This window comes from Rhopilema esculentum, chromosome 6, assembly GCF_057945365.1.
Source record: "Rhopilema esculentum isolate cy_ngs chromosome 6, ASM5794536v1, whole genome shotgun sequence".
NCBI classification, from domain to species: Eukaryota; Metazoa; Cnidaria; class Scyphozoa; order Rhizostomeae; family Rhizostomatidae; genus Rhopilema; species Rhopilema esculentum.
Genome location: NC_142820.1, coordinates 8,530,713 through 8,552,209, shown reverse-complemented (window position 1 = coordinate 8,552,209; position 21,497 = coordinate 8,530,713). Strand labels below are relative to the sequence as shown.

General features: G+C 34.4%; 1 protein-coding gene across 1 annotated transcript in view; it reads left to right on the top strand.

Annotated features, from left to right (window-relative positions):
- Positions 1-21,497, top strand: part of LOC135685931 (insulin-degrading enzyme) — a 34,064-nt gene that overhangs the window by 575 nt on the left and 11,992 nt on the right. Inside the window, exons 2-15 of the mRNA XM_065202032.2 lie at positions 3,953-4,029; positions 4,947-4,973; positions 5,569-5,672; positions 6,188-6,261; positions 8,249-8,344; positions 9,658-9,780; positions 10,468-10,580; positions 11,353-11,442; positions 13,655-13,727; positions 15,656-15,748; positions 17,270-17,361; positions 20,067-20,147; positions 20,648-20,751; positions 21,360-21,462. Of these exons, the coding sequence (XP_065058104.2) occupies positions 3,953-4,029; positions 4,947-4,973; positions 5,569-5,672; positions 6,188-6,261; positions 8,249-8,344; positions 9,658-9,780; positions 10,468-10,580; positions 11,353-11,442; positions 13,655-13,727; positions 15,656-15,748; positions 17,270-17,361; positions 20,067-20,147; positions 20,648-20,751; positions 21,360-21,462 (1,250 nt within the window). The remainder of the gene's footprint in view (positions 1-3,952; positions 4,030-4,946; positions 4,974-5,568; positions 5,673-6,187; positions 6,262-8,248; positions 8,345-9,657; positions 9,781-10,467; positions 10,581-11,352; positions 11,443-13,654; positions 13,728-15,655; positions 15,749-17,269; positions 17,362-20,066; positions 20,148-20,647; positions 20,752-21,359; positions 21,463-21,497) is intronic.

Here is a 21,497-nt window from a genome sequence, read left to right as displayed (position 1 = left end):
TACATACGTCATTCCTTATTTTTTTCACCAACTTCCAATTTCTGTGAGGTTTTTGCGATGCTTCTTTGCCATATTATATTGCAAAAGCAGAACTAAGTGTAAATATAACTTTGCTTCCTGACAGACATAGGATTATTTGTATTTGCAGGAAGAGCTTCAAACATTTACGCGTTGATGCGATAATATAATAGTTAACTGCTTTTATGGATGCCATACACAAATTCTACAATCTTCAATGTTTAGAAGCACTTTCAGATCCAGAACTTCAGAGTCATTGCTGCCAAATAGACCTGTTACTTTACACTTAAAACAAAAGGGGTAAACCCACATTAGGTTTTAATCTCCCTAATATCTCTTATAAGGCAACATCGTCTCGTCTGTCCTGAACTCTTACTCCTACTGGCCAGACTGTAAAGCCTGTCTTGTTTATCTTGTCATCTTATTGGGAAATATCCCATATTCAAACTTCTGAGTTATGATTACAAGAAAAAACAAAGAACACAAGATATCTTCCAAATCCTATGCCACAAATTTTGCAATCTTCAGGCAGCTGCTGCATACCTTTGGTATCATGCACAAGCTCTATAATCATAGAGGTTTTGAGCCTATTTCTCTGTTTCTAAAACTTTTGGGAGTTTTATCCATCAATCATCATAACCCAATCAATCACAAGCTTAGCCAAAAATCTTTGCAGTGCTTCCGTCCATAGCAGCTCAAAGAGGTCCCAACATGGATGATATGTGGTGGAAGAAATGCTGTGACATTGAAAGCTCAATCTTTTCCATTTGTTAAAATCAGTGAACTCCACACAAAAGATAATTGGGTATACATACATGAAATAAGCGATTTCCATTTTATAATATCAACTCAAGTATTAAAAAATTGTGTGTGATATTGCACAGTGACTGGCTCTGAAGTTTATTGTTAGAAAAATCATGGAAGCAAATAGTTTGTTGTTAATTAGACAAGTCAATTTTATGCAAACAAATGAATACAAATGAATTATGTAAATACACAATTTGATAATTACATTTTAAAGCACCTGAAACTGGTCCTCCTTAGCCATAAAGCACATAACAGGTAACATAAAACTATGTTGTTAAGTTAATTGTAGTATGGGATGTTCAATTTTTGTGCACTAGATGAAATTTCTGTTATGTTGGGTGTGCAACAGGCAAGCAGAAAGTTTTTAGTATGCATTACCAATGTTTGTGCCACCACAAGCTGCGCATAAAGCTTTTGTTGTCTGTTGGTATAAAAATATTTATAGATTTTAAGTGACAAAGTTGACACATGGAATGAGATTAAATCATTTTGAATTTTATGACATAAAGGAGGCTGTTAATTTTATAAACGTGTGACCTATCAAGTGAAAAGTTTCTGAGAAAATTTACGCCAAAATTTTGAAATCCAGTGTGCAACTAGACCCCCTTATGATCATGATTTTATAATATGTATTTTTAGTTCAATTAAGATTATGTTGAACACACTTATTTTGGTCACAATTTTTGAATGCTCATTCATCCTGGTTCAGGTTTTTCCTAGTATATCAAAGCTATTCAGACTAATTTGTCAAGTGTCAACTGCTTTCAAGTTAACATCAACACTTTTTCCAGAAGATTTTTTTGAGTTTAGTTAACTGAGGACAAAATCGTGATGGTGACATCAGGAGCATTTTTTGTACTTTACTTTGTTTATCCAGGCCACCAACAATGCCTTGTCTGTGGAAGTTCTTGATACAAAATTCTGCTCAGTCAGCCTGTCCTCATAATAATCTCAGTAAGGATAACCAAATTTCCCAAGCCGTACTAAATTGTTCTGGTCAACATATTGTATTACAGCAGATTTGCAAATGCACTAATCCAGCAAGAGAGCCAACTGCTAAAATTAAGATTCTCAAACTCCTTTATCACAGCTTCAAGTTACTCTTCCTTTCCGAAATAAGTATTATTTTGGGGGCTTTAAGAAGCCTAGAAAGTAAAAATATTTTCCAATTATATTCAAATTTCTGCTAGTAGTAGTCACTAATAGGGTTCTTTCTAATAGAGGAGAGAAAAATAAACAAGGAAAGGTTTCAATGCCGAGCCTCAATTTAGGGTACAAAAACTGGACCCCCCTCCCCAAAAAAATTTGGAGGAAATGATTTTTTTTTCAGAAATTATCTTAATTTTCTTTTAAAGAATGGAATCCATGGTAGCTGGGTTAGAGCCAAAGATCCCCCTTTTTCCCTCCCCCAACATCTGTCACTAGAATATAAGCATGACTCTTCCCCTACCCAATTTCTCCCAAGAAACGATAATCTGTGTTCTTCTGAGAAACGTTGAATTGTCTATCCTGAGCGGTATAAAATTTTGTTAAACTTGGTCTGGGAGATACTTTTTTAGCTATTTGGAAGGTATGATTTCAAAAATTGTCTTTCATGTCGGACCCATGATGGGTCCTCCTATATCATTAAACTTCATTCTTAACACCCCAGGTTCAATTTTGTGTTGTTGTCTCTGAAAATGTTTTTCATCAAATTTTATGAAAGTCACATCCTAAGGAATAACTGTAAATACCTTTTATAGAGCTGAAAAATTCTCAGTAAATCCAATAATCTTGATTTTTGTTTTCTAAGTCGTTTTCCCCTCAAACACATACCATAAATTGCTTGGTGGGGCCATGACCCACTACACACTTTATATTCATTTGCCTTGCTGACCCCCCCCCCCCCCCCCCCAATTGACATGACAGATTTACGGCCCTGCAGCTGTTTGATGGTAAGACATTTCATGCCGGTTAATACATCTTAAAGGTAATACCATTATGCCAAAGTTAAAAATTGGCAGCATGTAAGTAATGGCAGGTCCTTAAAAGCTTTTAGTTTCCAATCATAATATGTACTCCAATTTGTCGTATGATATTAATATTCATTGAAACACTGCTGACGTCAAAACTCATGCAGTCCATCTAAGCTGTCTTTATGATTGCTGTCATGCTAGTGATTTGGCATTTACGCAAAAACTCATTTTTTCAGTGTTCTAAAAACCACCTTCTGAAGATAGGTAGAGGCAAAAAAGAACTTGGACACTACCCTTATATTGATATATTAATTATATTACTAATATTAATTATATAATAATAAGAGGCTAATGAAAGGACAGTTCTGGTTATCATTCTTTCTCTCATTGGCTTCTGTAAAATATCTAACTATAAAGATTTCAGGCGTGTGTAATTACTGCATTACCACTGTTTATGTCTGTAATCAAAGGGTTTCCTTATGAGAACTGAGGGGTGTGACCCAACTATTTATACAGTTTGGTGATGAAACCATTACTTGCTCGATCTGGTAGGTTTTACTTTTTTTGTGCCTCCCCCCCTCTTAGTTTAAATAACAATGTCTGAACAAAAACTTGATAAAATTTGAATGATTGAAATGGCAATATATATTATGAAAGATGGAAATAAACTTTAGCCTGCAGACCTACAAAGACATTTTCAAACCAAGCTCCCATCTTAACCACAACATTATGCTCTCTTTGCTCAGTTTTTAATTCTAATGATTACTTCAGTGTCTATTGGATAAAAGGCAATCTTGTTATTGAAATTAAAAAGCTTACAAGATAACGTAATATAATTAGGCGCACTAGGGATTGTGTAACATATCCAAGAACGCTTGATGTTTGATTCACAACTGAATCATGATATCTGCCATGAAATCTAGGTATTTAGGCTATTCATGTTAAATTTTTTTGTGCCTCGATGATTTCTTAACTTTACACACTTTTGGCAACTATTTTGCATCTTTAGGACGCTACATTCAAATATTAGAATTTCCCGAATGTTGATAGATTTATTGGGCAGATAGGCCCTTGATAGCTTCTTGTTGTGTTTAAAATCCTGTGATCTAGAGTTATCAGTTGAATATCTAGAAGGTATTACCAACAAGTATAAATATTTGTTTTCATTTTAGGGAACCTCTCAGACCCAGCGCAGCTTCCTGGTTTAGCTCATTTCTGTGAACACATGCTCTTTCTTGGTACAGAAAAGGTTAGTTGCATGACAAACTGGATACTTTACCACTTACCCGCACTCTTTACTGTTTTATGGAACTTAACTTGCTCATAGATGACAAGACTACACAAGAAGGACCCAATAATTTTTTATTTCTATGATGTTCTGGTCGCTACACTAAATTTAACTGAGGTTTTTTTAAGAATGTTGCAAGCAATTTATTTGCAAAATGTATTGAAGTGACCCTATAGTTGTAAGGAGGCTGCGGAAGTCTTTTGTCAACTACAACTTGTGTGTTAACTGTATTGGCCTAGAACTTTGCTATTGACTGGGCCTACGGTAAGTTTGACAATCAGTGACCAAACAATAGGCAAACTGCTGGGAGTGCAATTTGGGAAAACCCATTCAACAGCAATGTTTTAGAGCAATAATGGAAGAAATTCTAGGACATCATATCAAGATGAGGGTATGGGATTTCGACAAATCATTTAGCACCTTTTTATGCATGGAGAGTGAGTGCATGTACTGGAGGTGCTCTATGTCCGGATATGTCCGGGAATTTTTCTCTATAGGTAACATCTTTATTGCGATCAAAAAGAGGGTGGTCGCTCTAAGTCGTGACGTTGTTTACCTATTTCTTGCTGATGACCCTTCTGGCAAGTGCGCTACCGCTCATTGATACAAAACCATTGATTTCCTCTTGATTTTCGGTAAAATACGGCTTTAAGCAATTGACAAGCTTTGTATCAATGTGATTTATTGCGGTTTTATCAACCATCGTATTAAAAAAGTCTGTAATCACAAAGTTAATATTTGGTTATTGTTGCCATGACATCAACTGAATTTTGCTCTCCTACACAATAACATACCTTTCAAATTTAGAACATAAGATATCTAAAGTAAAAATTTCATTAAAAGATTAATAATGGCTATAATTACTTTTCCCTTCACAGTATCCATCAGAGAATGCTTTTACTGAGGTGAGCTTGTGAATAATTAAGTTTTGCGATATCATGGTACCTTTTATCAGTGTTCCCCGTAAACAAACTTGTTTATGACTTTTCTGAATGGTTCTTTGCCGATAATACACCTTTGAAGACTCGCCCAAAACCCAAGAATACGTCACATTCTCGACGTATCTACAGTCTATGCAAGGCCCATCCGCTCAAACGTCTCCTCTAAGAAGCAGACTTTTTCAATAATTCACAGCCAGTTCAAGAGAACTCACTTGTATTTATGCGCATCATTTAACAGTTATTTTCAAGCAACATTAAGTTCTAAATTATATCGTTATAGCTTTGTTAGGTGATTTGGTTGAATTCTGAAATACTTGTTAGGAGACGTTGGGTCATTAGAGAAGAATTTCTTAACTCAATTTGTTATCAGGTAAAGTGTTCAAGCCTTTTCTTTACTCAAAATGCCAAGTCATTCAGAGGCCACTCACTTACTACATAACGCCAGTAAGCTAAGTAGATTTGGCGTCTATTTGCCAATTTCAAATAGGTGTCTGAAAATTTACTCTTTACTTTTTCTCCTCAATGGTGTTCTTCCATGGATCAAATATTTTCTCTATAGTTTCTCAACGAGCACGGTGGACACTCAAATGCCTTTACCTCACAAGAACATACAACTTATTATTTTGACGTTCGCTCAGAATGTTTGCTGGAAGCACTAGACAGGTATGTTATTTTTAATTCAATCCATGATTCTTCATTGTAGTAAATCACATACCCACAAAAATATCAAAGAGAGCAGGACAGGGAGGGCCTAGCTCTAGAAACTGTCTTCGGCTTGTCTCTCACAGGGACCTCTAACCTCTCTGTTTCTTAATTTGTCCTCTGAAATAACAGTGACTTGATGCAAATCAATAGTTTTAACAAGTAACATCAGTCTTGATTTGATCTGATTACGTAATCCGACCAAGGAATCGACAAGGATTATACAGAATGTCCTTGGATAGATGATCTGCAATATGCTGCTAGCAATAATCTTACAATTCTTTGAAAAGAAAAAGATTAACTGGTTTGTTAATTGGCTAACTAATCTGTTGTCATAGATAAATTTTTGCAAAAATTGAAACCTTGTTACTGAATCCTTTTTATAGCCCTTTTGTTTTCTCAACCCAAAGAAAAGATGAAGATTGTCAAGTTATTTTCAGCATTCGTTCACGTACATTTTTTTCATTTGAATTTAGGTTTGCCCAGTTCTTTCTTTGTCCACTTTTCAACGAAGATGCGAAAGATAGAGAGGTCAATGCAATCGAATCAGGTAATGGATGCCTGAATAAAGTCCAAATCACTCTTGATTTTTAAGATGTTCTATTAAATCCATTTCTGAATATGATCATGTAAACCAACTTCATTTTAGATAACTGTAGCAAATCCATTTGAGTTGATACCTAATTTTTGAAACTGAAATGGTTACTCAAGGTTGCCCAGGTGACTTCCATACCATTTCTGTGATGTTATTAGGGTTTAAAGTCTGCTTTACCAAAGTCGAGGGACCCTCAAAATTTATAAAAATTTGGATAAATTTTTAATTGCTTTATATTATAGGGCCTGTAATCTTTAGTCTAATTCAACCCCAAGCATCTTTCGTTTATTTGAGCATTTCAGGCTAAGCCCGAGAAAGCTCTTATGATGGTGTCTATTTGCACGATTAGAAACACTAATCGTATGTTATGTATGCATGCTTCCAGGAAATAACGACCATAACGCTATAGAAGCATACATTATATAACGATTCATATTACGATCCATACACTATGCTTGAAGCTATTCCCGAGCTACACCACTATTTCGTTACTTGCATCCGATCGAAGGAAAGCAACAGTCTCTTATCATCAACCAAGCCCATGTAAACATATTTTTCTAATTCCTGTTGTTCCAGGTCAATATCACGGATTAGGTTTTTAGTAAGTAATTAGAGTGTACAAAGAGTAACATGGTTTTGGGTTCTCGCTTTATTTAGCTCTCGGCAGCTCGGGACCTTTATTGTGGTTTTAGATCTAGATTTGCCTTTTAACGAGCATAGGCTGCGTGTTTTACACTATAGAAATATCAATTGATTTAAACCATAAATTTTTCGGTCTGTTGAAAGTTACTGTCACAAACCAAGATGATGAACCCAATTCCTGTCCCATTAATACAGCGTTGACAAGAGACCGGATACATTTGAATCTGTTTAAAAATAGGTAGAATCTTGTTCAAAGTGGGTACTATCTACCAGTGTAAACCTAGCCTTGATTCCGTTTAAACGTGATACGGTTGACATAAGTTAACTTTTGAAGAGTTACAAGGAAAGAAAAAATTCATTATCTATTTCCAAGAGGAGCCGTCATTTTCCAGTGACGGAGATCTAAAAGCACGAACCTACCTTTGAAGGAAAGGTTTTTGAGGAAAAAGTAACACAAAATAACCTAAAGTCTACTGGAATCTACTGAAAACAAAGCTTTGGGACAGATACCACTAGATTTTTAAAACTAGAGCATGGGCAATGCTTAATTACCAGATAGCAAATTCAAAGTGGTTTGCAATTTCACAAACAGATTAAGAAGAAGCTGAAATTGTTTTGTATGTGTAGATTTTTATATGTTTGTAGTTGTTTTGTATCTGTAGATTGGTATGTTTGTATAGATCAACGCCTGAGCCGCGTGCGAACAGTTGCAAATACCATAATAGAAATCTGTGTCTAGTTTCCGCAGATTTCGCTCAGTCGCAAACGCTAACCATGAAAACCTTTGTGGTTAGGTCTAATGCCTAAGAAGTCTAAGGATATACCTACTCTCTCTGTAGCTAGGAATCGAACGCATTTGCTATACTCTCTCATTCCTTTAACGCTGATTCCATTGGTTTTCATATCATTGAACGATAGCATTTGACAGTAATCCAAATAGTGTTTTATTTTCTCTGTTATTAAGTATGTAATTGAAAGCAGCAAATGTTTCTCTCTTCCCCTTTCCTTCCAATATGATCCTAATTCCGACTGCCCTTTATTTAATGAGGTATTCTTGATTTTCACATTTTTTAAAGTTTTTAATACAGGATTTTTAAATATGGCTCTCAAACTATCACATTGTCAATGTCAATTTCGGCTTTTCCATCTTTGTTGTCATTTGACATAGTTAGAAAAATTTCTCACAAACTTCTATCCATCAAATCGAGTTCTTATGAATTAAATTAAAGGGAATATTTGTTTTGAAACACTTTCATTGGCAGAGAAACTTTCATTGAAACACTTCTTTTTTTATTTGCAGAGAATCAAAATAACTTATTGCGAGATCATTGGAGACGCCATCAGCTGTTAATTTCTACATGTGCGCCCGATCACCCCTACAACAGATTTGGAACAGGTTATTTTTTACTTTTTTGTCAATCAGAGCCTGGCTTTTTTCATTGACGTGCAGCCAAAATTTTTGTTCTGACTTTCTTTCCCTTTTTATATTCATTTTTTTATCTTCATCCCCGTGTCTTTTTCTGCCTTCAAACATGTTTTCATTGTTTATTACTTCACGATGTCCTCACATATGTCCCGATTGCTTCTTTAAGGTCCGTATAGCCACGGTTTACAGTCCCTATTGTCTTCCTTTCTCATATTAATAGTCATTTTTCTTTCATTAATTTTGCTGAAGATGACTCATGTCTGTTTAAGTCTTCACTTTAGTCTTAAGTGTTTAAGTTAAGTGTTTACGTGTTTAAGTCTGAATTTACAGGAACTATGTCACCTTAAAACTGGAATGTCGCTATAGTAATCGTCAAACAACAAAATGTCTTTTTCTGTCGTCATCCAAGTTAACTTGATTGAAATAAAATTTATCCAAAAATAAATTCATGGAAAATATTTTCTCTATCAAAAATGATTGATACTTCTTGAGGAAAGAATTTAATCTTATTATTGTTATTTACATTGCGGGGTAGCACTGCTATTTCCTTTGTAGTTTTGGTTCAACTACAATATTTCTTTTTTTTGGAAAGTGCTGAAAAAAGTCTTGACTGATATAAGGTGCTCTTTATTTGGCTAACCAAGTTATCTAATTGATCTTCTGATAAAGTGGATTTCCCAATTACTTTTTTAATATCAAGAGAAATGATTTTTTACCGTTGTTATTAGCTTAAGACTCACAAACTTGAGTGGTCATTTGTTTCTCTCTGATCATTTCTCCACAACCATGTCCTTAAAAAATAGAGCATTTTCAGGAAAATTATCTCTCTTCGCAATCTTTTAATTTCTACTATTAAGAGGAGATGAAACAGAATTGAGTTTGACGACAAGATATAGATTTGGTAAGTAGGCGGCAGTGTCTACCTGAGAGAAAAAAATCAGTGTGAATCTAGAGAAATTAATGGATTGGTGAATTTAATGTTTTTACCACCCACGATCAAAGGAGAAGAATCGACAGTGCTCATTGGGTTATTGACTCGTCCCTAAGAAACTAAGTCGTTTGTTTGTGGATGTGCGTCATTGGCGACTTGTTATCTCGTTGCTGAACTAACTGTGCATATTATGCGTACTCATATCACCTGTACTTAACTGTTAACTCTTCTGATGATCTCACTCAGTCTGAAGAACCACTTAGTTTTCTGGCGGCCTCTGAATACCCTCAGCCTTAGACACTGTGTAGGCCATCATAAGATAAAACTTTACCCAATCGCATTTATTTTGCAGGAAATTTACAAACGTTGAAGACCTTTCCGGAAAGCGAAGGAATTAACATAAGAGATGAACTTCTTAAGTTTCATAATGACCTGTATTCGGCGAATATCATGGCTCTTGTTGTGATTGGTAGAGGTAATTTCTTTTACGTCATTCCTCGTCTTCATAAAAAGGTTAAAGAAATTTAGTAAATTTAAGATGTCTGATTGTTCCGCCCAACTTTCGTTTACTCGCATACAGCTGTCATCTTTTTCATACCTGGATTACGTAGGCTACAACAAACTTTCAAAAATTTGACATTTTATGCAGAAAACTAAGTCTAATGGAGAGATTAGCAGACTTCATTTCTTTATTGTGTAGCGTTTGAAGACATATTTTAAAACTGATCTCTTATTTTGCTTCAAGACATATGCTAGAATGATTAAGGGTCTCCATGACTAATCCAACAAAAACACCCACCGATTACGCAAAACAGACCTAGTTATCCGTTTCTTTTAGGGATATGTCATTCTAGCAACGTTTGAAGAAATTGAAAATAACTTGCATTGAAAGTTCAAAATTTGACCCGGTGTCTTTGAGGATTGATGTGCAATTTGTCTCTTTGGACTCAAATGATTGTCTTTTATGGTTGATATACAATCTCCCTTATCTTTGCTGATCTTAACCAGGTCCATCGATTTCAGCTTTCATGAAAGATTATATCCAGTGCTTATAAGAATTATGTAGATGTTACATTAAAACTTGTATGTGCTTGTTTTTTCTGTATCTGCTATATATTACATAAATGTTTTTTGTGAATGTGCTATCTTTTTTGTATTTCAGAAAGCATTTCAGACCTAGAGAAAGCAATACTTCCGTTATTTAGTTTAGTTGAAAACAAAGGAAGCCAAGTTAAAGAGTATCTGCAGCATCCTCTTGGCCCTGAACAGTTACCAGTAAGTGTTGGTATTTTGCAGTACTAGGCCCTGAAATGCTGTTACGTTGACAGCAGTATGAGACAGGATACATTTCACCTAATTCTAGCACCACTTTTAGAGATGTCACTTTACGTGAATCAATAAATTGGTGGGATTGCATTTTTCAGCGTGTTGTGGATTCTATGCTCAATCCTTATTGTTAAATATGCTTTTCATATTGATGCATTTGCTTAATGCCTTTTATCATGTCAGTTTTCGTTTAGGACATTACATATATGGGAGCAGTGTTTCCCGCTTACCTTTTAAATAAGGATCGCAATGCAGTTATATAGTAATCATCTTTAGAAGTCGGCGCGGTCACTGATTGGTCAAAAACCAGGAACCAATCAAGCGGGTTATTCTTCTTCACATGCTACTTTCGATCTGCATCTGGGGAAAAGTTTCTGCTTACCTTCAGTCATTACCGTGAATGGCCTATCAAACGCCCTGTGTGTTTTTTTAATGTTCAAGCTGTTAGGGTGGGCGCTTATTTGAACTGGACGCATATTTGAGCGACATTTATGCTATAAAGAGTATCAGACAAAAATATCTTTAGGGTACTTTATTTCCATTTTTCCGTGTTATCTTCAAATTTTATGGTGCTAAAAGCTTATGTGGAAAATTATTTTATCGATTTTTGAAATGCATACAATGGCACGTTTTTTCAAGCTAAATACCCGTATATTTCAATGGATTTACCCTGCCCGTTCTCTTTAACCAGATTTTCCCTACTCTCCTTTTAATTTTCAAGGTCCAGCTCGACATCGTTCCTATAAAAGACTCGCAAAATCTACACCTAACATTTCCAATGCCAGATCTTCAAAAGCATTACGAAGCCAAGGTAAGCGTTTTTCTTCGACATGCCTCCGTATCTATGCCATCTCAGAGCTTATGCATAGAGACCCAGAAAATTGTTTGTTTTTCGGTGCCTATGGAACATGAACTTTTTGCAATATAGGTATGGGTATATTGATGATTCAAGCTCAGTTAAAATTGTGTTACTTTGTGAGAATCGTTGACTTTTAGAACAGCCAACCCACTGGTGATTTTGAATTATATTATAAGATCATTTAAGTGTCAGATAGTTTTCTAGGTGTTTTCTGTTTTATGAGAGCTAGTTTCGGCAAAATGGTTTAGAAAATGAAGAAATTTGTTTCAAAATGATAGCGCTTGGAATATTTTAGATATTTCAGCTTGTAAATATGGAAATTCTCGGAGATCTTTCTAGGGAAGTTTCAGCTGTTCTTGCACTGAAGCTTATCTGCAAAATTTGATCGTTGTCTGTTTCTGTACTCCAAGAAAGCTCTTTCTTCGCCATGCCTCGTTGTCTATGCGTTTGATGAGTCTTGTAGTATTCCAGTAGAGGTTCGGTAGTTGTCCGGTAAACCCAAAACAACTTAAGTCCAATACATGCAATACAGTAGACTGTTAACTAGAAACAGTAGTCCGTACCCCGATAACACCTGACAGTAGAAATCCGGCAAACCCAAAACAACAGCTTCTCTTTATAGATTTAATATTGGCTTCGCTAGGCATTATTCTTTCACATGGAAAATGTAATCAAAACACGGTTTCATTTATTTTATGAAAGCATTTCATTGTTTGGGTTATGCTCTATTTAGGTTTACCTACACCCTAACTGGATGCTATTTTGTCTGAAATAGCTGTTTAGATGGACAGTTTTATTGCTTATTTTGCTGCAACTAGCGAACGCAGAGCGCTTCTGGGCTCGTCGCTGTCTGCTCGTTTGTTCGAGTAACTAGATTATATCAATGGCGTATAGGGTTTTATTGATGCGACAAAAATATTTCGTTTTAAAACCATACAGCCCTGCAGCTAGTCATATCTCTTAATTAAAAACTAAAGTTTGTGATGTTGATTCAATTTACGTTTATTTTGTCGGCTTTTTGTTCTTTTTTCACAAGAAATGATTTCCTAATCACTGCTTTATATCAAAGAATCTAATAACCTTTCTCAGTTACATATTAAAAGAAGTCTAAGTAGTAAACAATGTTATATAGATTGTATAAAGTTTTTCAATTGTCTTCTTTCATGATTGTGTTCTTTACACTTCTTTCCAGTACACTATGATATGATTATTGTTTTTGGGATGAGAAAACGTCCTGAACGGAAGGTTCAAATCTAAGTTCAATTGTAATACTCACTTTAGTTGAAACAAATACTTATTAAAATGTAAGCAATAGTAATTGAATAGTGATTTTCTTTGTCAATGATGATACTAGCTCCTAGCATATTAGCTGAACGTTTTATGAAAGATCTATTCTTGTGATAAAACTTTTTCTCTCACGAAACGCTTCTGGCCTTGACTCTCACGAAACGCGGTATCTTCGTGCACCCAAGTTTTACGCATAAATACTAAGGTCGAACCTAGTTCTGCTTGGTTTCGTTTGATATGCAAAGCTTCAGAAATAGAATTAGAAATTGATTGCAAAAATAGCTCAGAGTGACATCGATCTGATCCTGTCAAAATATTTGTAGCCTATTGAACTAATCAGTTGTTAAGGAAACAAACTCTCGAATGTGTAGCCATAAGCCGCGTAATAAAGTCTTCGTCATAGAAATGACGCCTTTGTACTGCAAACAGCTCGTGTCGCAAAGATTAATGTTCACAGCAAAATCTTGAAAGAGACCTAGGAGATCTGTGTTCATTAAATTACAGCATTCTTCGTTACAACCTTTTTTGGTGCTGTCAAGCTAAAAATGCTTAAGGTTTTTTCGATTTGAGCCTCAAGTTAGGCTTAATTTTATTCCTAATTCATGGACCTTTGAATATGTTAAACTATTAAATCTACGTCTTTGGTTAATAACAACAAACATACATTTTGTTAGGACTTGTATTTTTTGTGTTATCCAGGGAATTTCCCTTTAGAACCTGATTCGAAATTTCTAAGATTCTCTCCAAAGCTGGAAATATGCTTAACCCTACGCCTATTCTTCGATGATTTTGAGTCTCAGTATGCTTAAAAGAAAGGTGTAGTAGGTAACATATATATCATCCCAAGTGACAACAGCTTCATTCACTCTTATTTTAGCCTGACCATTACGTAGCCCATCTCATTGGTCACGAAGGCCATGGAAGTATACTGTCTGTCCTTAAAAAGAAAGGTAAGTGACGTTGTGATGGAGCTAGCCTCGGTATCAATGCACAATCAATTGCATGACTTCAGGAGATTTAATGATTGATCTAAGGCCTCCATTTTCAACCTTCTAGAACTTAGCTAGATATAGCATATAATAGTAAGATCGATACACATGTCCAGGATTAAACGACAACTGCAATAATCCTGGATAGGAGGGTTGACAAAATGTCAACCAACCTTTCTAAAATGTTTCTATGTCAATTTTATCCTTTTTGAAGGCTACGTCGTATTTTGTTTGTGTGTGTAAATGCACACGTCATCGCTGATAAGAACCAGCTCTATATGCAAAATCCTAGTCAACAGAAAGTCACCAATGTTTTATATCGGTTCTATCTAGACCGATAATACTGATGTCGGCTCTGTTATCTGACGTCATCTGAAATCTAGTTTATTTTAATTGATATTTTGTAGCAGATCAGAACCTTAGATACGATGAGCTGCCAATCCAAAGCGGATTCCTTATATCTACAAGTTCGAATTGCCGTGGTTTATTGATTGTTCACTTGGTTACATGTCAACTAAAGCGATAGTAAATGTAACCTGAAAATCTTTATCAGCACCAAAGGTGCAAGGGAAGAATTTCGTCTATTTCCATGTGACAAAGATAGTTTATTACTCCCTTGGTTTAAATACAACTATTTGAGATGTCGATGAATCACGTTTCATCCTCTGTACATTTTGAAGTGTTTGTCACGTTGGGTTATGTTGCAATTGTGATACGATTTCTGTTAAACGGAACAAATACCAGCACAAGCTGGAATAAGTTTGATAAACGCCATTAGAAACACTTTCTCAATAGAAAACTATCGATATGATTACAATAGTAAATGAAATTTGAAAAGGTGTTTTCGGCTGGTTTACGTTTGTGCGAAATTCCGAGAAACAATATAAGATGTATTTTCTTTCAACCGTAATTGTAACTAAAGTTAAATTCCGTTAAGTCGTACCCCTGGTAACTTGGACTCGCACTAAGCCGTACTGATTTTTGATTCATATTGGATTTTCCTACCTGAACTAAGTCACAAGTCGAACCTCGGGTAAGTACGGCATTGTCCCCCTCCTCTTTAAGGGTCCAACTTACAGGGATTGAAATGTATTATTGTTGAACAGACAAAAATTAAGTTGATTTTAGGTTGGTCAGCGTTTAGTGTTTTTAAAGTTTTTATAAAGATTAAAGTTTGAAAAATAAGATTCAAGTCGGATAGTTTCTTTCGATTTTTGCATACTCCCGTCTTTAATGCTAAAGCTATTTATTCTTCTTTGGAAGGCCTGACAAGTGATTGATTTGCTACCAAATATACACGATAAAGCCAGCAACCAAAAGATTACACATATGATAAGCTTAGCAATCATGGCTAACCAAATGACAAAAATATATGTAGTTGAATATTTAAGATTGATGCAGAGTAATTTTAGGATAATAGTTGTGGTTTTTATCAGGGGTTGTTCGCGATATGACAAGCAGTCTACGAATGATGGTGTCTCGTTCACGAAAAGTTGTTCTTCCGTGCTACCCCTTAAACCATATTCCTTAAAACGTCATTCGCAATGTTGAAAGTAAATTTTCCAGTTGTGAATTTTTGATTCAAGTCCTTCTTGCAATAAAGCAGGAGACTAACTTTAAAGCTTTGCGGTCCTTTCTATTCAGAATACTACTTCTTGCCAAAACTGTTAGATTTCTACGATATTAAATCGGTGGTATGACTAGTAACAATCAAAGGAATAGTTGCTTAAGTTAAGGAAAATGATAGAGAGCCTCGAGCTGTTCAGAGTCATCAGAAATTGGCCCTCAGCAAAAGTCGTGCTTGTAATCGAAAACAGTACATCAATGAAATGTATCATGACAAATATTCAGTAATCATGTGTTCATATTTATGTGCTTTATACTTCCAGGCTGGATTAACTCGCTGAGTGCTGGTTCAAGCAAAGGGGCAAAGGGATTTTCTTTCTTTGTTGTTAACATGGAGCTTACTGAAGATGGAATAGGCAAGTTTTTCTATGAACGTTTACTCTGAATTTATGAAAAGAAATAAAATTGAAGAGGGTTTTAGTATGTAATACTCATGATTTTGTAAGGAGCACTAGTTAGATAAGACAGGAGGAGTAGGTAGTTATGTGGTCGGCTGGATAGTTATAGGATACTAAAAGCAAAATACCTTCATATTTACCGCTTAGAAGTGATCCGTGTTTTATCTCCGTTTAATTTTTATAGATTCCACCCCATATCGTCATGAAATTTCCAACCTCTTAGAATTTTCTCAGAGGTCTTGGTATCACTTCAGAGCTACCGAGAGAGATTTCAAAGGCCCTGGGGCAAGACTGAAAGACGAGACCCCTTGCGAGCGAAGGAGGAAACATTTTTCCTGCCACCAGGTCCTTTAGATAAGGCCCCCTAGACCTAGAGGCTCCCCTGCTCCCCTCTCGGTGACCTCTTAGACGTGACTGGAATTCTCATTAATCGTGTTATATACCTATATACAGTAATTGGCCATCCGTTTTTGCCCATGACCCCTTTATATATGAATAATTTTTTTCAATCATATACAGTGGTTTTATCATAGTTTGAATACCTTATAAACAAGTTTAGCCCAAAGCTGCTGCACACTGTTTTTCTCGATAGTTGTTAACCCGGCTTGATTATAGGAGCGGCGAGTGAGTTGAGGATTTTCTTCCCAGTGTATATTAAAAATGTATTTCTCCACGTCTGCTCAATATTGCTCCTGTTACTTAGAGTTAACTTTTATTCTGCCTGTTATATACTAATAAATCACATACGGAAGTAAATCTGTCGAAAATTCTGTGCAACTTTTTTAAGAAGGGTAACAGCGACGCACATATAAGCACGTCTTGCCAATGTACAAAGAACATGATGAAGTTCAAAGATCTTAGACAAACGGAAATAGAACTATACTGAGCTGGACAGACCGTTTGAACCCTATTAGCAGATAATCATTTCCTAGTTACTATATTTGGTCTCTTTATATTAGGATTCAGCTTCTGCTTCTTTTCTTTAGCTGTAAAGCAAGTTTTATCAAATCTTTCCGTCATATTCAAAACATCATGACGACAGCTTTAAAACTTGAAATTCAAAGTAAATGGTTTATCCCAGATTCATATGTTTGCAACCAGATGGTGACCGGGGTGTAAATAGTTCCATTTGCTTCTATAGCTTCTATAAAACACTGTCATTTGCTGTGAAACCAAAATGTGTCGACACCTTTGCGAAGAATGTGTTTTTAAATGGCCGAGAAAAGGTCTGAATGTTGGTTTAGATTTCAGTATGATCCGAAAGAACTTCGGTTTCCAAAAGTAAAAAATTTCTGATCAGTTATCGAAAAAGGAATTTTTGGGGCTATGTTTACGTGCTTGGGTGGTTTTACTTCATCTTCACATCACCAGATTGTTTTTGGAACTTTTTGGATTGGGAAATGGGAACATATGTCATATGTCAGCTCTATACCATTAGCAACCATCATTGTTTTTAACATATTTTTTCAATTCTTTTAGGACATGTCGATGATATTATCACGAGTATTTTTCAATATGTGAACTTGTTAAACGATGCCGGTCCGCAAGAATGGATTTTTAACGAAATTAAGGTTAGTCTTGTTGATTTTTATCTGAATCAAATAATTCTTAACCAAAAGTATTGCCTCGACGGTTTTAAAGATAGCAGATAAACGACTTGTATTTTAACTGTAAGCCAAAACCCAGACATGCGGTATTTTAAACACTTATGAGGTTCAAGTAATAGTTTTATCTTAATGAGTTTTGTAATAGGAAAATGGAATGCGTCCTTTAATTGGTTTTATCAGTCCGTTGCTTGCTAAATCAAATTTGCTTTTAGATGCTTATCACAGAAACATATAAGGCTGGTTTTGCTTCTGACTATCTAGCTAAATGCTGTTTAGTTTTTAGTTGGCGGTCATTTTTGCAACCAATATTCAGTAGCTTGATTGGAGAATATCGAAATGCAGAAAAATTTATTCTTTATTTTATCTATCAAACCATTCATCTAGATGTATCATCAGAACCTAGAATTTTATTCCCATCAAAGGTTGCAAAAGAACCTTGACTGCAATTCTGTTTTTTTCTGGGTAGTCTACATATCGTTGAAAAATGATGAATATAGCCACGAAGAAGTTTCACAAGTATTTTCAAACACCTGGTATTGTAAATATCAGTTTGCAAGGTTTGCTTCTAATGTTACTGAGCCCATGTACATGAGCTTCATTTTGACAGTTTCTTGTCAGGGTATTTTGCCGTCTTTTCTCACCTGTTTGCTGCAGTTCTAGAAAGATTTCACTTCCGGATACCTTGCTTAAGTCATTGTATTACAGATTTATTAGATATAAGAGTGTATGCCTGATGAAAGATTCAACAATATAAACAAAGTCTTGATCAATTGACCAATGTGTGAATGCTGAACTTTCTAAAACATGTTTATTACTATCCAAGACATGAAATGGACATAAATCATGAAATTGCCATTATACGAGCACTAAGCTTTAGCGAAGCTGTGTGATACTAACTGAGAAATGACCATCATACGAATACTAAGCTTTAACCGAAATGTGTGCTACTAACTGAAAAATTACTATGATATGAATACTAAGCCTTGACGAACATGTTTGTTATTGACTAAAAAATGACTATTATACGAATACTAAGCTTTAACGAAGTTGTGTGATACTAACTAAAAAATGACTACTATACGACTACCGAGCTTTATCCAACATACTTGTTACTAACAAAGAACTGATTTTAATACGAAAAGTGTTACTAACTGAGAAACGACTATTAAAATATGTGGACTAAGCTTTAACAAAGATTTATGTTACTAACTAAAGAATGACTATCATACAAATACTAAGCTTTAACCGAAATATGTGCGACTAACTGAAAAATTACTATGATATGAATACTAAGCCTTTACAAACATGTTTGTTATTAACTTAAAAATGACTATTATACGAATACTAAGCTTTAACCGAAATATATGCGACTAACTGAAAAATTACTATGATATGACTGTCATCAGCTCTTCGTGTATGGCTTTTTTAAACCTCTTGTTTACATCTTAGGTGGAATCTAAATTTCAAACGAGCTTATTTGCTTGTTATTAGGAATCTTAATGCTTTTCAGTCAAACCCGTTATTAATATAACTGTCGCGAACCTATTGATTCAGTAATTTATATCCTTAGCAGTGGTCAATGAAGCACCATTCAACAACTTCTTAGCGCTATTTCTATAGATTAACCAAACATAGAAGTTATTGTGAACAAAATTATTTATTTCGCAGTCAATAGGATACCAGGGATTCATTCTTTTTCAATATTGGTTAGGCTGATAGGCTTAGTCGTATTAATGCATTCCATATTTGTTTAACTCATTCCAGTATTAGTTGCTTGTATTGAAAATTTAAGATATCCACCCATGATAGCTCACTATTTGCGTTTATCCAATTTAAGACATTATTAGCCACACATCATTCATTCACGTTCTTGCTTACTACTAACTGCTTGTCGTTTTATTGGTAAATTTTGTTTTCCAGGTAGCAAAAAGTCAAACATATAAATAGTTGTTTTAGTTTGGTATCGAAAAAGGTGCTCCCTTTCAAACCCCAGAGAGTTTTTGCGGGTTTATCCACAATTACGTATCTTGTATTCAGTCATAACAAGCCAGCATTAAACTGTCAAAACTTAATCTCAAAAATCATGTCTTTCAACCAAAGTTTTTCTTTGATTTCTGAGACCAATCTTTCGTCTCAGGGCAACCTTGGCAAATTGTTATTAAGTAATAACCAAAAAAGTCTTTTTAGCTATCAGTCACATTATATAATATAATATTATATTATTTAATATTATATTATTTAATATTATATTATATTATATTATATTATATTATATTATATTATATTATATTATATTATATTATATTATATTATATTATATTATATTATATTATATTATATTATATTATATTATATTATATTATATTTATTATATTATATTATATTATATTATATTATATTATATTATATTATATTATATTATATTATATTATATTATATTATATTATATTATATTATATTATATTATATTATATTATATTATATTATATTATATTATATTATATTATATTATATTATATTATATTATATTATATTATATTATATTATATTATATTATATTATATTATATTATATTATTCTCTTATTCTTCTTACAAATCTATAATAAACAATAAGTGAAGAAGTCAGAAGTCAGGGTAGTATGTAATAATGAAAATTGTTATTTTTCAGGCGTTAGATGATATGACATTCCGCTATAAAGACAAAGAAACTCCATATGGTTACGTTACAACGCTATCACATGCAATTCAGGTGACTAAACCTCTTTTGAAAGCTTAGTCTTACGTGACATTTTATTCCAATCAAACCGAGAGAAGAACGTAATTAACATCGACTTTATTCTCTATGTTTTCAATAATCAAATGTTCTAGTTGCAACCATAGTTTTCAGAGAGAAAAATGTTCGTTGTTTGATCTTGTTATTGGGGAGAATTCGATTCGCTTCAGGCAGTTGTAGCACTTCCAACAAACGCCATTGTCTGAATTGTTAATATTTTTATTTCTCCAGTCTTGGTTGGTGTTGTTTATATCCTAATTTACCATTCGATTTCTCATTTGATATGGAATTATTCCTCTGTTCATCTCATGCGCTTTTTAATTCTTGTCCTAAGTATCGTATTTATCGTCATAGTATAAGGAAAAAATTGATGTCTAAATATCTCGTTTTATATCAGTTTAAAATAGTCATGCACTTGTAGTATAAGTTTAGAGTGTTCGGCACCTGATTCTATTTTTGAGCCATTTGTTTTGCAGATGTATCCTATTGAAGAAGCTCTTTATGCACCATACAAAATGAGCCGATTTGACAAAAGCCTTATAGAACTGGTTTTAAGTCATCTAAAGCCATCAAATCTACAGTAATTCCTTATATTTTGAACTTTCCAAATTATTGATATGTTAATTAAAGCGATTTCTAGTTATTTTGTCATCAGTTACTAGTTTATCCTGATTGATCAAGATCTCAGCATGAAAATTGTGATATACAGTGAGATCCTAAATGGAACTAAAGTGGAATTCGTCAAGCTTTTATCGCGATGCTCAATTTCCAGGCGGGAAGGCTTTAGATTTTGTCTGTAAAATTTTATTCAATAGGCCGGTTTCCTATCAGTTCAAATATTGAATTCCACAATTTGAATTCCAGTTACCATGAAGATTCAAATGATTTGTTTTACAATCAAATAAGACACTTCCGCTACATTATCCAAAACAGTTTTCTTTCTTTCATGATCAGAAAGTCAAAACATCACTTCTTTTTCCAGCAAAATATATAAGTCACTGTCGGTATGGTTACGTCCATTTTTTCATTTTCCTTCCCTTGCATCACTTGAGCTAGCAATCAATATTGTTACAAGTCCTCAAAAGCTATAACACGTAGAGCCTCAAAATCTAAACAATTTAAGAAACTTTTTGCAAATGATGACGTGTGTTGCGTATGAATGTTGTATGTATTTTGGTTATCTTCCAGCGTTCAAGTGACTTCGAAATGTCATGAAGGCAAAACTAACTGCACAGAAAAGTGGTACGGCACTGCTTATAACGTCAACAAAATAGCAGAGGAAAAGCTTAAAGTATGTGCAAAGATACACACTGTTTTTCTTGCTAT